At 42.7% G+C, this 14,058-nt stretch overlaps 1 protein-coding gene across 6 annotated transcripts in view; it reads right to left on the bottom strand.

The window, feature by feature from the left end:
* The window catches only part of RAPGEF4 (Rap guanine nucleotide exchange factor 4), a 299,972-nt gene that overhangs the window by 231,648 nt on the left and 54,266 nt on the right, over nucleotides 1–14,058 (bottom strand). For 4 of the 6 annotated variants that reach the window (XM_070508109.1, XM_070508118.1, XM_070508117.1 and 1 more), the window contains exons 3-4: nucleotides 13,769–13,857; nucleotides 940–1,086 (exon numbers count right to left, since the gene is read on the bottom strand). In XM_070508109.1, the coding sequence (XP_070364210.1) occupies nucleotides 940–1,086; nucleotides 13,769–13,857 (236 nt within the window). The remainder of the gene's footprint in view (nucleotides 1–939; nucleotides 1,087–13,768; nucleotides 13,858–14,058) is intronic. The other 2 variants (XM_070508107.1, XM_070508108.1) reach the window with 1 other exon arrangement.

The raw sequence follows: 14,058 nt of genomic DNA, 5'->3' as shown, positions 1-14,058 counted from the left end.
GACTTTTAAGGCAAAGCACCACTCATCCACCCGCAGGTTTGCTCCCTTCGTGCAGCTGTCATTTGTTTGGCTCTGGGGGAAACGATTTGATTACACAAAATTCTTTTCAGATCAAGTTTAAAATCTTAGCCACACTGGGACAAGTGGCGAAGCCTGCCAGCTCGATGGGGTAACACTTGGACATGCTGGACCACGGACAAAAATAAGGAACAACCACAGGTTAAAACAGAAGCTTGAAGAAGAGAAAGGAATAAGCGTAAAAGATGCAAGCCTTGGCTGGGGCTGTCGAAGTGCCCCATTGGCCGTTACTGCAATATAAGCTCATTTATGCCCCATACTTCTTGTGCACGAGTGCAATATCCCCAGGGGCACTGGTAAGCAGCAGCAGTGCCCAAGCGCCCAGGGCCAGCTGCATGCACCCACTGCTGTGCCACCTATGCCTTCTGAAGCTGGCAAGTCACCAGACATCTTTATGGCCCTCATTTCCCCTACCTTATTATAGGGCACATCATTTTTAAAAGCATTTAAATGAAGCAGATGTTAACCCCATTCATTCCACTTTACCAGGGAACATGTCAATGATGATTTTTAAAATGCAAAAGAAAATGTCAAAGTATTTTGTTCCCTGGTTAAGAATACATCTGTGGAACAGGAGGGAGGAAATACATAAAACACTCTATGGTCATTCAAGAAATAATTATAAGGTATGTCAAACTACAGAAAATTGAGCAAGCACTAAATTAAAAAAAAAAAAAAGGATGTCTTGTGTCAAAATGGCTTTTTCAGTCACTCATTTCAAAAACAAGTTTTGAAAATTAAATTCCATCCACGGGCTCAGAACAGAACACATTAAGGCTTGACTGTAATGCCATTACCCATGTGGCAGCTCCCTTTCTTTTCTGCAACTACATTAATTGACAAAGAAGCCTTGGGGCTCACCTCCCATAGTGCCTTGAAGTCCTTCTGCTCGATGCGGAGCAGTTCGCTGCTCTCCCTGGTAACGATGGTCGCATGGCGGGGTGTGTTGTCCAGAATGGACTCTCCAAAGGCTGTCCCAATTCCCAGAGTACAGATGGTCACTGCATCCTGAGAATCCCAAACTGGTCATTAGAAAATGAGACACTTAACCTGTAGGCGAGTTGTCTTTTCTTTGACTCGAAGTATAATCTGTACACAATAGAACACTCAATTCAATTGCACAGTTCAACAAATTTTGACAAATATATACACTGTGCAATCACCACCCAAATTAAGACAGAGCATTTCTATCACTCCCGAAAGTTCCCTCAGGCTCCTTTTCAGTCGAACCCTCTTTTCAGAGGTAATGGATGTGATTTCTATCACTATAAAGGAATTTTGCTCGTTTTAGAAGTTCATGTGAAAGGAGTCAGACAATATACCCTCTTTGGTGTCTGGCATCTTTTGCTCAATGTAATCTCTGTAAGATTCATCAGTGTTGTTGCAAGGATCAGTAGTTTTCTCCTTTCACTGATGAGTAATTCTCCACGGCATGCCACAATTTGCTTATCCATTCTCCAATTGGTGGACATTTGGGTTGTTTCTAGTTTGGAGATATTATGAATAGAGCTGTGAGCAATAATCTTGTGCAAGTCTTTTTGTGGACAGGGTTATCTTTTATACGACTACTCTCTGCTTTAGGAAAAAAGGGGGGAAATCATTTGAAAACAAACTGAGTTGGCTATTTTTTTTTTTCCTGAGGAAGATATACCCTGAGCTAGCATCCAATCTTCCTCTATTTTTTATTATGCGGGCCACCAGCACAGCATGACCATTAACAGAGCAGTGTAGGTCCACACCTGAGAACCAAACCTGGGCCACTGAAGCGGAGCACACCAAACTTAACCACTAGGCCACCGGGGCTGGCCCCAAACTGAGTGTTTCTAGTAAGAGGACACAGTTACAATATTTAAACAGGAAACTGGAATAGAGATGCTGTTGTGTAAGTCTGTCTTGAAGATATGAGGAAACTGAGGGTCAGAGTGGTTGATTCACATGGTTCTAGTTCACACAGATAATAAGTAATGCAGTCAGATTCTAACCACGGCCGTCTGACTATAGATTCCAAGCTCTTTGTATGATGCTGCCTCCTGCAGCCACAACAGAGTAAAAACAGCTTCAGATGAAGGGCATTGTGGCTAGTTTAATAAAATGTGAATCAACGATTTAAAAATTTTTTTAAGGTGTTCTAAATAAGTAATTTCCTCTCTGTATGCAACATTGGTGATAATATTTGTATTTAATCCTAACTAGTTTCAAATAATGCAAATAGCCACTCAAAACCACCTGGACATTAATTTCAGGGCATTATCAAGTAAGGGAGATGCACAAGCGCAATGCTCCGAGTTAGCACAGTTTTCCTTTCACGCATGTAACACACGATAATCGACAAATGTTATTAAGATCAAGTTAGTGATTCTGTAATCACATTTCTAAGACAAATGCCCATAAGAAACCAGTTTCTTGAACCAAAGCAAACTGCTTCCGCATGCATATAAAATTAGGTTCAGGAAAATAAAATCAATAATATCTCAAAAAAGAATGAAAGATCAGGGGGAGATAGAACAGCCTGCTAATAAATTTTCCAGAAAGGCAGTTGCAAACAAATTCAGTCAGAAAAATATCCCCAGAACTGGAACATCAATACTCAGTGAGTTAAGTACATCTGAGTAATTTTCAAATTCTAGTAAAAACACAAGACAGATTACGATAAATCACAAACTTTCACAAATTCTCTAGAATATCAGGTTCCTCTGAGAATCCTACTAGCCTACTTTATTTTTTTTTTACCATCTGAATTCTTAAGATAGGATTCTTTTACCTAACTTGTACTTTCTAGTATAAAATTCTATTTTAAAACTTGACACGGATGGGCCATAATATTACTTCTGCCACTATCCACATAGCTTAAATATGCAAGGTTATCCGCAACGTATAACGCAAAAGAACTATAAAGATCTGTTATTCATGAGCTAGTTGTAGATTTTTATGGATTAAATAGTCTTCTCCTGTCTCACTTCCTATCCCATATAGTTTGTCACAAATAGGTATACAAAGAAAGACACAGACTGTGAAAGGCACATGAGCTCCTTGCTGGTAAACAGCTCTTTAATAAGGAGAAAAGATTGAAATGATTCTTGGATTGCCCCTGCAGAGTTCAACATTACCCATGCATTATCTCATAGAACAAAAGTGAGTCACGTTGGTATTGCCAACTGCACTCGTCAGTGCAGCTCACTGTATCAGGACCTCTGGAAGGAGAGGCATCTGGCTTCGGTCACCTGGTCAGCACCCAGGCTCATTTCCAGGAACCCACACTCTCCTACCAGAACCAGTGTAGGACCAGCCCTACCTACATTTCCTCCTTCACACTTGACGCATTCAAATTTAAGGGCAGGGGGTCACAAATACAAGATATGATCTTAAAATCAGGACCATAAAACCTCACCTGAAAGGAGTATTATTTGCAAGTTCAAACTTTACTTTTGGCTGACTCAGGGTATTTTTAGGACAAATTGACTTAGAAATCTGACTGGATGTGGGAGGTACGGATTGGGCACTGGGATAACTGGGCACAGGGAAATGGAAGGTCCTAAGAAGATCTAAACACTAATCACTGTCTTTACATCCATCGGTGCTGGGTCTTATTTGAATTCTAGGCAGGGTCTTACAATATGCTTCTAAAATAATTATCAAATAAAGAAATTTACATTCAAATGTTCTTTCATTTAGCAGAACTAGTATATGTTGCTCAGTATGTATGTTGAAAGACGGGATAAATATTAGCAGGATGAATGCGCGTCAATGTGGTGGGAGCATCTTATTTTGGTCCACGCTAACATCTAACCAGATGCCTACAGGTCAGAAGTCCAAGCCTGAGCACCTGTAGGTGTACTTCGTGTGTGTCTTTGCCTGTGGCTGAAAAGTGTCTGTTTCTGAATGTAACACTACTCTATCTCTTAGGTTTACACACACTCTAGAGATCTGCTCATGTCTCAATACTTATTTAATAGGGATTATTCAGACTATTTTATTTTCTGCTCATTTGTAGCTTAATGTTCAGAAAGGCTACCTGAACGAAAATATTTACAGGGACATAGAGACTGAAGAAAGCAATCAGGACCTACTCAAGAAATAGGAAACATTAACAACAGTGAAGGAATGTCCTGTTCTGCGACAAGATGGCAATTTATCTTGAGGACTTTCAAATATGAAATGAAGGTTTAAAAACTTGAATGTCTTCAATATATGAAGGTGGGTTTATGCAGATGCTGCTGGAGTCCTGCCAGATTCCCCCCATCCCCATCCTGAGGTCATTTATAGCTTTCTGGACAGTTCCCATTCATACCTATGGCTTCCGCGCACGGGCACCTGCATGGCTTCACCTGAGGGCAGAGCACTGGGCAGTTAATGCCTGTAAGATGCAACCTCCACCAGAGAGGCGTGAGAGTAGGAGGTTCAACACCCCAGCCTCCTAACCCTACACAGTTTCCTAGAGGGTCCCTTGAAGGAGGGAGCCCAGTTGCCCACGGTGGAAATCCTCTTATCAACACACTTTTATTGACTTTCCTTCATTCCTGGTCTCACTTCCCCACTCCCTTACAATGCTTCCTAAGGTCATCTCCAAAAGAACCACTTGTAGCCAAATCTTTGTCTTCAGTCAGCTTCTGGGGAAACCCAAAACAACAGAGTGGGTTAGTCAAACACGGCTATGAGTCATCAGTTACCGTGAGACCTCTGAGGACGTACCGGGCTGAACCAGCATTCCCAAAGGGACTTCAGTAATGGGGACAGAGAGCAGCTTATCACTTCATGCCTTGCATCAGACCTACCTTTCTTGGAGAAACTGAGTTTCTGTCTTTCTGCATCTCTGCCTTGAGAACCTTCCTGGTACCCTAATTCTTCTCAAAATGGCCTACTGTCTTGTTCTGACAGCCCTTGCTGGGCCCCCATTCTTTTCTGGCTCCCTTCTGATGTCTGCCTTCTTTGTCACCTTGCTTGGCTGCCTATCTCCATCACTGGCCTGCTTCCTGACTCTGCCCATCACCAAGCCATGCCCCCTCACGTTATCACTTGTTAGACCCACCTCAGTCCTTCACCATACTAACCCAGGGGCTGTGTTGCTCCAATGTTCAGCTTCCTCTCTCTGTCCTGCCCAGCACCGCCTGAACATGCCCTCTAGACGGTTGCCACCTCCACCCTGGGCAGCCTCCAGTTTCCAGGTTCTCCTCCTCTGCCCAGCTAGGCATCAACTGAAGTCATGATCAATATTTTGGCACAATATGTGTTTCAGTGGGATAGGTGGAGTCTGCTTATCTCAATTCCTAAAAGTTGGTATTAGGTAAGTGAACAAAGATTTCAACAACGGCACCCCAGTGGAAGCAGGGAGCATCAGTAAAAGGTCCCTCACATAGAGGTGCCCAGAGTCAGCACACTCGATGCTTAGCGGGAACATCCTCCGGAGGCTGCTTAGTGAGAAAAGCATGGGCCTTGTAGACTAGATTCAAAACTCTTCTCTGCCAATTACCAGCCCTGTGGCTTTGGGTAGAATGCTCCCAGGTGTCTCAGAATCCTCATTTGTGAAAGAGGCACAATCTTCCTCATAAAATTATTAGCAGGATTCAATACAAATAAAATAATATATACACAGAGTCCTATATGGTTCCTGGCACATAGTAGGCGCTCCATAAATAATGGAAAAGATTATTTCCGACTCAGCCATATTTACATACATGTATAGGTTATCTACATTTCTAAAAAGCAAATTATGATTTTCCACTATTTAAATAATAATCTCTATATTGGTCTTGTGTTAATCTTCAATTAACAATGGCTTTTCAACACTTAAATTCCAAGTTTTTCTCTGTCCCCAAGTCTGGATGTCAAGTGGTTTGAATAATCTGCAAAACACTTCAGCTCTCTGGGGGAGCTTGTATTCAAAGGGACACTTCTGACAATCCTGCTGTAAATCAAAGAATCCTTTTCTACTGCAACTAATCACCCCTTAATTTACCTGCTTTGTATGTCTGAATTAGGGTATACTGGCTTTTCTTAAAGCAGGCATTCTCATATGAGGCATTTTATTTGTTTGTTTCATCATAAACACTGCTACGGTCTGAAAATGGGAATGGTGTTAAGAAAGCCAATGGTTATGCCATTGATATCCAAGCTAATAAACATGGGCCTTGCAAATAATGTCTATAAGCATCTGCTGAAATCCAACTTACACAAGTTACAGGCATTCTGATGAAATAGAAATTAACTAAAAATCAATAAAACAGACATAAGAATTCTCTGTTAAGTATATGAAGATTTTTTTTAATTGTCCAGTAACTTCAAGGGGTATCAGATCTTTTTATTATACATATTTAATTTGCTTCCATATTAATGGCTCAAGAAGAGTTAAATGTCTCATGGCATAATTATTGTTTTGGATTCATGTTGGGTTAATTTCAAGGAACAAATTGGTCCTTTAAGTGTGTAGCCCCTGAAATAAAAATTCTTACAAAGCAAATATCTTTACCATTTTTATTTCAGGCTCATAGGCAATATCTGTCACTAAGTTTGGTAGCGCTGCATTTGTTTCATGAAGCTAAATTTAGTCCTGGAATTTATTGAGTGCTCCAAGTCCTTTTAAAAAATAAAAATTTTATGGAACTTCATCTCTGAATTTGTCAAGACATCAGACTGTATGTAGTGTCAAAAGGATTTATGCCAAGCAGGAAGGAAAAATGTTCTAAGCCGAATATGTTTTTTTCTAACAAACAGCAAAGACAGATCTGTTACTTTCAGAGCACTTCTCTGGAATCAGTGTTAGACACGGCTTAACAAGGTCAGGCAAACTGGCTGCTGGAATTTTCGATGAGAATGGACAAGCATTAGCATTCTGATAACTGAATCAGGAAGGCCAGCCCCATTACAGCAGAGAGCCAGTCTGTCCTGCACTCTGGCTCAGTCTTGCATCCACCCAAACAAAGAATTACATGGCAACAAAACTAAATACAGTCTGTGGATGCATCACGCAGGATGCTAAATAAACTCCTGATCAGCTCCTAACAAATAGCATGACCCGAGCGTAGACAAGCAGTGAGAGATTACAAACAACTGCCGTGGACGTGGCCCCTTTCACGTTTTATGGGCTCAATAAATGTGTTCAGAAAATGATTCCTGATCATAATGATGTTTTCTGGAAATAATGGGATGAAATGAGAGTAAGTGGAAGAATCAGACAAAGACAGAAAAAGAAAGAGAGCGAGATCCACCTTACCGAGAAACACGTCGGCACTTCACATTTTATAAACAAAAATGCAACACTTAAACACATCTTTGTGGGAGAGACAAAGAGGGCAAATAAAAGCACATTATTTTACTTTTGGGGACAAGCTAGCAAAAGCTCATTTTCCAAAACTGGCCAAAAAATTTCACAGAGACAGATAAGAGGATGGATACAGTGACGACTAAGGTCAAGTGCAGCCCGACTCTCCTAGCCCATGAAATGGCTGAACGATATTGTTAAACTTCTTGCTATTTGCAATGCCAAGTGCCTTTCTTCCTTTTTCTGTTCTAGCACTGCCCTCTTGCGATTAAACGACATCATTGCAGGCATTGCAACCGACAGTATTCCACTCTAGGCAACCTACTTTTCTTTCTGAAAATAGCAATAAAAAGCACAAATCCCTGCCCTACGCCAGGCTTTGTACTCAGTGCTTTGTATACATTAACGTAGTTAGGGTAGCAACTAGTGTCCTCAACCTACAGGAAATGTAACTTGCCTAAGGTCACACGGCAATTAAGTGGCAGAAAGGGTTTCAAAAGAGGTCTGATATTTAACCAGTGTGCTCTTCATTAGGTAAACGCTAACACTTTAAATAGCATCTCTTATAGAGATGTAGAAGTTTTAATGAATTAACAAACCACCCCAAGAGTGGGACCCATTATCCCTCTCCTCAAGCAGAGGCTTTTGTCTCTCCTCTCCCTTCACACTTGTAGCCTGGATGGGGGGACTCAGCCGAAGGGAAGATGGGGAAGCAGAAGAGAGTGTTGGCTCTGGGGCTCTGCTTGGAAAGGGCCTAACCGTGTGCAAGGGAGAGAAGCGGGGTCCAAGCAAAGCTCAGCAGGATTCTGTACAACTGTATGTGTCCTGAGCCAGGAGCAGACCCACAGGGTGAGGCGGAGTCGGCCTGCACGGTTGTGCCTCCCCAGCAAGCAGACACGTTTCTAAACTGACCGGGTGGGATGATCCCAAGCAAAACGGGGAGGCAAGGCATCTCACTCTCTGCAGCCCAATGGGTTTTTTTCCTCCATTCACCCCTCCCAGGAAAGGGCCTGAGGTTTATATTGCCACTGACTGTAGCATCTGTATTTTAATATTTCTCCCAAATGTGGAATTGACGGCTTTTTTTGTTAGAATCTCAGGCAACAGTGATTCAAGGGGACAAAGAAGGATCCACACTCCGCCAGCACCACCCATGGATACTGGAGGTGCCTGGGAGCAAGTGCCCCTTGTACCGTAGACACCTCCCAGACACCCCAGATAAACGGCCATGCATGCTGGCTACCACTAAGGATGTGGGGGCAGAACACTGGATTGAGTAACAAAATCACAGTCACTTCCAGCTCTATGAGTCACCACTATGTCATCCTGAGCAGACCACTCATTCACCCGTGACTTGGGTAGGTACAATACAGTTGGGTCTGCAAAATAGTACAAGGGAATGATGAGAAGGGAGAAAAAGTACTACTACACTGAAACAGGCAGGAAGGTAATATGAATTATGAGCAAAATAAAATATGTATGCCCTATAGATTCTTGACAGTTATATATAGTCATATTTCCTTATGACCAAGTAAAAAAAATAGGGTTGATTTTTTTCAGAAAAAAATTCTATCAAATCAATAATACATAGTAAGAGTATAGTATAAAAATACTATGCCAGAATCTGTGAAGAATTTCCTTTCTTGTGTTCCTTATTTCAATGAGTGGCATCACCATCCACCTCTTCATCCAAGCCAGACTCCTCCCTCTCTCAACCCTCCATACATCCCATCAACCCTGTTCTAACCATTTCACCTCCACTTTGTACATACCGCACCTCAGCTTCCCTTCCTTATCACCCCTACTTATCTCTCCCACCCTCTAACCCAGAAGCCCTTTGAAGGGATGGGCCACACTCATTTAACTGTGGATCTCCAGATCTAAAGGGTGGCGGAAGGACGGCCCGCTGCAGCCCGGGGGCAGCCCAGCAGAGTGTGAGAAGTGGGCTGTTCCCCAACAGCACACCTCAGGTGCTGCAAGGTGGGCAGGGAGGTGAGGAGGTGTGGAGCTCTGAGCTGGCATCGGAAATGCACGAGGGTGGTTATGGGGCTGCAAGGGAAAAGCTGCTTCTCCTTGCATTCATTATTCCTAAACCACTCAGCCCTCACTCTATTCCTTCCCCCTCACGGCCTCTGGACAGCATCTGTACAACCACAGTGGTCAAGAACTTGAGCCCTAGAATCACAAAGAACTCTGATACTTAGTCATTGTGTGAGCTTGGGCGAGTTATTTAGCATCTCACCTGTAAAATGAGACTGCTAATGGGACTAAATGGTGGAGGGTAGTGTAGTGAAATTATGCCTGTAATATGCTTTGCACATAGCTGCCTGTAGTGGGCGCTCCATGACCATTAGCTATGCCTGCTCTCATCTCCCCATTCAGGCTCAGCTAACAGTGACTGAGGGGCTGAAACTCAGAGGTAAGTTTCAGAATTTACGACCACCATCTCCTCTGATGTCTGACTCTCAGATGAGAAAGCAAGCATGCAGGGCAGGGAGAGACTTGAAGAATGAAAATGAAGGAGAGGCTAGCAAGAAACTGCCCCACCCATTTAAAGACTTGACTCTGTGCTGTCACCTCTTTTCTTTTTCTTTAATTCTCTCTTAGTGTCTTTTAACTTTTCTTCTTTTTCTCTTACTACCCCCTGCCTACTTTCTTTCCTGTGTGAGCAACAGGAAGAACATGAAATTTGGAGTATGTCAGACCTGAACTCAAATCTTAATTTGGCCACGTACATTTGTGTGGCCCTTGGAAGGTTATACCTAATGTCACTGAGCCTTATTTTCAAGCCTAATTGTAAAATAAGACATGAATGCCTAAAGATGAAGTCGGTTAATGTACACAGAACCCCTAGCACAGTGTGACACAATGAAGGCAGCTGGTGATGTTGCTGCTGGTCTCTCGGAGTAGGAATTCCGGGTCTTTCCTAGCCTCTCCTCCCATAGCCCATTACAGAACCACATTTTGCTCCCCACTGGGGTATATGACGGTTAATTTTATGTGTCAGCTTGGCTAGACTATAATAACCAGTTGTTTAGCCAAACATTACTCTATATTTTGATGTAAAAGTATGTTTTAGATATGATTAACTTTTTTTTAATTTTATTGCAGTAACAGTGGATTATAACATTATATAGCTTTCAGATGTACATCGTAATATATTTCGAATTCTGTGTAGATTACATCATATTCACCACCCAAAAACTAATAATAGTCCATCACCTCACATGTGAGCCTGTGATTAACATTTAGAATTAATAGACTTTAAGTAAAGCAGATTATCTTCCATAATGTGAGTGGGCCTCAGTTGAAGACCCTACGAGCAAATACGCTTTCCTTGAAGTTTCCCAAAGAAGGAATTCTGCTTCTAGACTGCAACATAGAAATTCTGCCTGAGTGTCAAGCTTCTGGACTCAAGACTGCAGCATCAAGTTTTACCTGAACCTCTAGTCTGGAAGTTTGCCCTGCAGCTTTCAAACTTGCCAGCCTTCCCACAACCACATAAGCCAGTTCCTTAAACTATCTATCTATCTCTTTCTCTCTCTCATTCTCGCTCTCACTTTCTCGCCCTCTAGCCTATTGGTTCTGTTTCTCTGGAAAACCCTGACCTATCTAGGGTGCTACTCTGATTGGCAAACTCATCACCCTGATTTGGCCACATCACAAGCCAGCAGAGACACAGAGCCCATTACAGGGCCAATGCAGGTAAATACAGCTTTTTTTGTTTCTCCCTTTCAAGCACCTTGCCATGGGATGAGGTTAAGCCGTCTTGTTCACTCTCCTTAGCTTCTTCCTCCCATGTGGCTGGAACCATGTTCTGTCTATCAGAGCTGCCTGGAAGGCTGGCCCTCTGTCTATCTCAGGTTACTCTCTGGAGGGATGGAGGCTGTAGAGGTCAATGCGCTTCCTCTTCCTTATATCTTAGCAACCATACAAATCAATCCAGAGAACCCTGCTTGGACACTGTAGCGTAAAGTACTCAGAGGAGGCAGTAAGCCAGCTTTGGTGTAAAGCTACTAATTCCCAACAAATTAAGAGAAGACCAAGCTCAGGTTAAGGAAAGTGCTGTGCATTGAGTTTGAGGTCAAAACCACAGCTAACATCTAGAATTAAATGTTTATTAAAATTAAAAAAGGAAAACCTGCAGCTAACAACAAAGTTTTATCAGCTATTCTTTGCTAGGACCTCATGGGGAGGGGTAATTGGTCCAGGGCAATATTCCAGGAGCCTCCGGCCAAAGGCTATTTTAATACCATCCAGTCTCATGCCAGCTTTTACCATCTGATGTGTTAGCACCTCACTGCTAACGTGACTTATCATCCCACAGGTACAGCTGCTCTGCCTTTTTCATTCTTCTCTCTTCCCCACTCCTCCCTGGGTTTTCCTCTCCTTCTCACCTTTCTCCTTAATTCTCATCTTCCTTGCCTTTCGTCTCTTTCCTCACCTTTCTCGTTTCAACTTCTCCCCTCTCTCGATCATTATTCACTCAGGACCACTCAGAGGAGCAAAGAGAATCGTTCTCTTCCAGGTCCTTTCCCCTCCGCAAATCCACGCAGGTGAGACCTGGTCAAGGTAAGCATCGAGAGCAGCTCTGAGCAGAGAGGCCCAGCAGGTACCCACCAGGACAGCAGCCTGCAGGTGGAAGGTGTTCAGAGATAAGGGACACAGGGTCACCTGAAAGAATGAGAAATGGCCGAGACAGGGGGAAGCTGCAGGCCGCATCATGTTTCTTTGGAATCAACAACACAGAGCAGTGGCTAAGAGCATATGTTCAGGTGCTTGACCGCTCGGGTTTTATCTTAGTTCCCTGAATTTCTAGATATGTTACTTGGGGCAAGTTATTTAACCACTTGGGGATTAGTTTCCTAATCTGTAAAATGAGAACAATAATATGACCTACCCCCAGGGTTGTCGTGAGGATTCTAGGAGTAAATTAATACCTTTTGGGTGCTTAGAACATTGCCCAGCACACAGCAAACATGCAAGAAATGCTAGCTCTTCTCAGTCCCACTGGGAAACTGAGGCAGCTTACAAGATTCAAAACCCACCTCTCACCTTGGCCCTCTCTGAAATCCAAGAGAAAACTGGCCCTGTGAGAGAGGGGAAGAGAGACAGTCCCATCCAGGTTGGGAGGCACAGGTTCCAGGCAGGTTCAAATGGAACTTTCGATGCACTGATGCATAGAAAAAGCATCCTATAGCTTACGTAGAACTTGGCCACTGGCCTGAGACTCTAACCATCCATAACAATGGGTACAACACAGGCAACTATATTTCCAACTCCAACTGTCCACCTTAGCAACAATCTTTTGGGGAACTTCTCCATTTTTTCAGATGGGGACTGCCCACAACTCCAATATGCACGAAAGCTCCTGCAAAATTTAAATCTCAACTTCAGTGTGTCACAAGCGTTTCCTACATTTGAAGGGTGCTATGTATGAAAGAGGCTCAGAAGCACGGTATTAAACACGGTACTTGGCTGTAGGTTATTTATCCCTTTAACTGATTCTTTGATTCTTCTTGACAATTCTGTCCCATTTTACAATTAGCCAATTCCCTTCCTTCCATTTTTATCTGAATCCTGAATATTTGGATAGAAAACCTGGGCCATCTTCATACTGAGGCTTGGAGGTGGCCTTTAGGGGGCTGTCCTTTTGAGATTCGAGGTTCTTCGCTCCAAATAGGAAGGTTCTGTACATTTAGGCCACATGGACTAATGATGGAGCAAGGGTCACTGCAGATGTGAAAGGAGGCTCTAGGTCCAATTTTAAATAGTCACAAATATTGAGGGGGAAAAAAGAGTATGAGTTTTATCTGCTAGGATGCCAAGCTCCTCAGAGGTGACTAATGGAGACAAAAGAAGCCAGTGTTGCACTTTAGAAAGAAATATACACTACTGGCCCTTCCACATTTGAAAAGGTGAGGAGAGAAATAGAGAGAGACTTCCCGGGGGACTGCATCAACCACATTTCCCCTGCATCACTGGAGCTCCTACAAGGCTGACAAGGGGAGCACTTCTAGGATGAAGAAAAGTCAGGACACCAGACGGAGGAAGGATCTGAGGAGAAACCTAGGAAGACTTGCTTCTCCTGATCCTCTGCTCACATTTCACCTTACACAAGAGCAATTTATCACAACGCAATTGAATTGTTTGCATTTCCCAATAGACGGCAACCTCCTAGAAGGCAGGCAATGTCTTCTTGCACTTCGTGTTCCAACACCGGGCTCCATACTCAAGTCATGGAAGACACTCAATATCTATGTTTCTTAAGTAACTTAGTAAAGGGATTCAACAAACACTTGGTGAACTCCTTGCTATGGGAAAGAGGAAATGGGTTTGAAAATGTAATTTCGATGGCATAAAAGACATAGGCATAATGTGTCTTTAAAAATAACAATAATAAGTCCTACTTAAAAAAAAAATAAGTTATCTTACCTGGTGACTGCTGGTTTCAGATACTTTAACATCCAAAGACCCTGCCAGGACAGCATACCAGTTTGTTCCAATATCACCCTGGCGAAATACTGAAAAAGAAATAGTAATGTAAATATACCAAATTTAAAAACCAAATAGGTTGGTTTTATCGTATGACCTGATAGTTTCTCACTGGCTATTATAAGCATAACCTAGACCTGGCTGAGCTTACCATCCGTCCTCTATCTATTCCCACAAGAACAGGACATAGTTCTCTTTCCCTTATCTATCAACAAAGCTATATCCCATTT

The sequence above is a fragment of the Equus asinus genome, chromosome 4 (assembly GCF_041296235.1).
Source record: "Equus asinus isolate D_3611 breed Donkey chromosome 4, EquAss-T2T_v2, whole genome shotgun sequence".
NCBI classification, from domain to species: domain Eukaryota; kingdom Metazoa; phylum Chordata; class Mammalia; order Perissodactyla; family Equidae; genus Equus; species Equus asinus.
The sequence above is the reverse complement of the archived record's forward strand: the minus strand, read 5'-3'. Positions and strand labels throughout refer to the sequence as shown.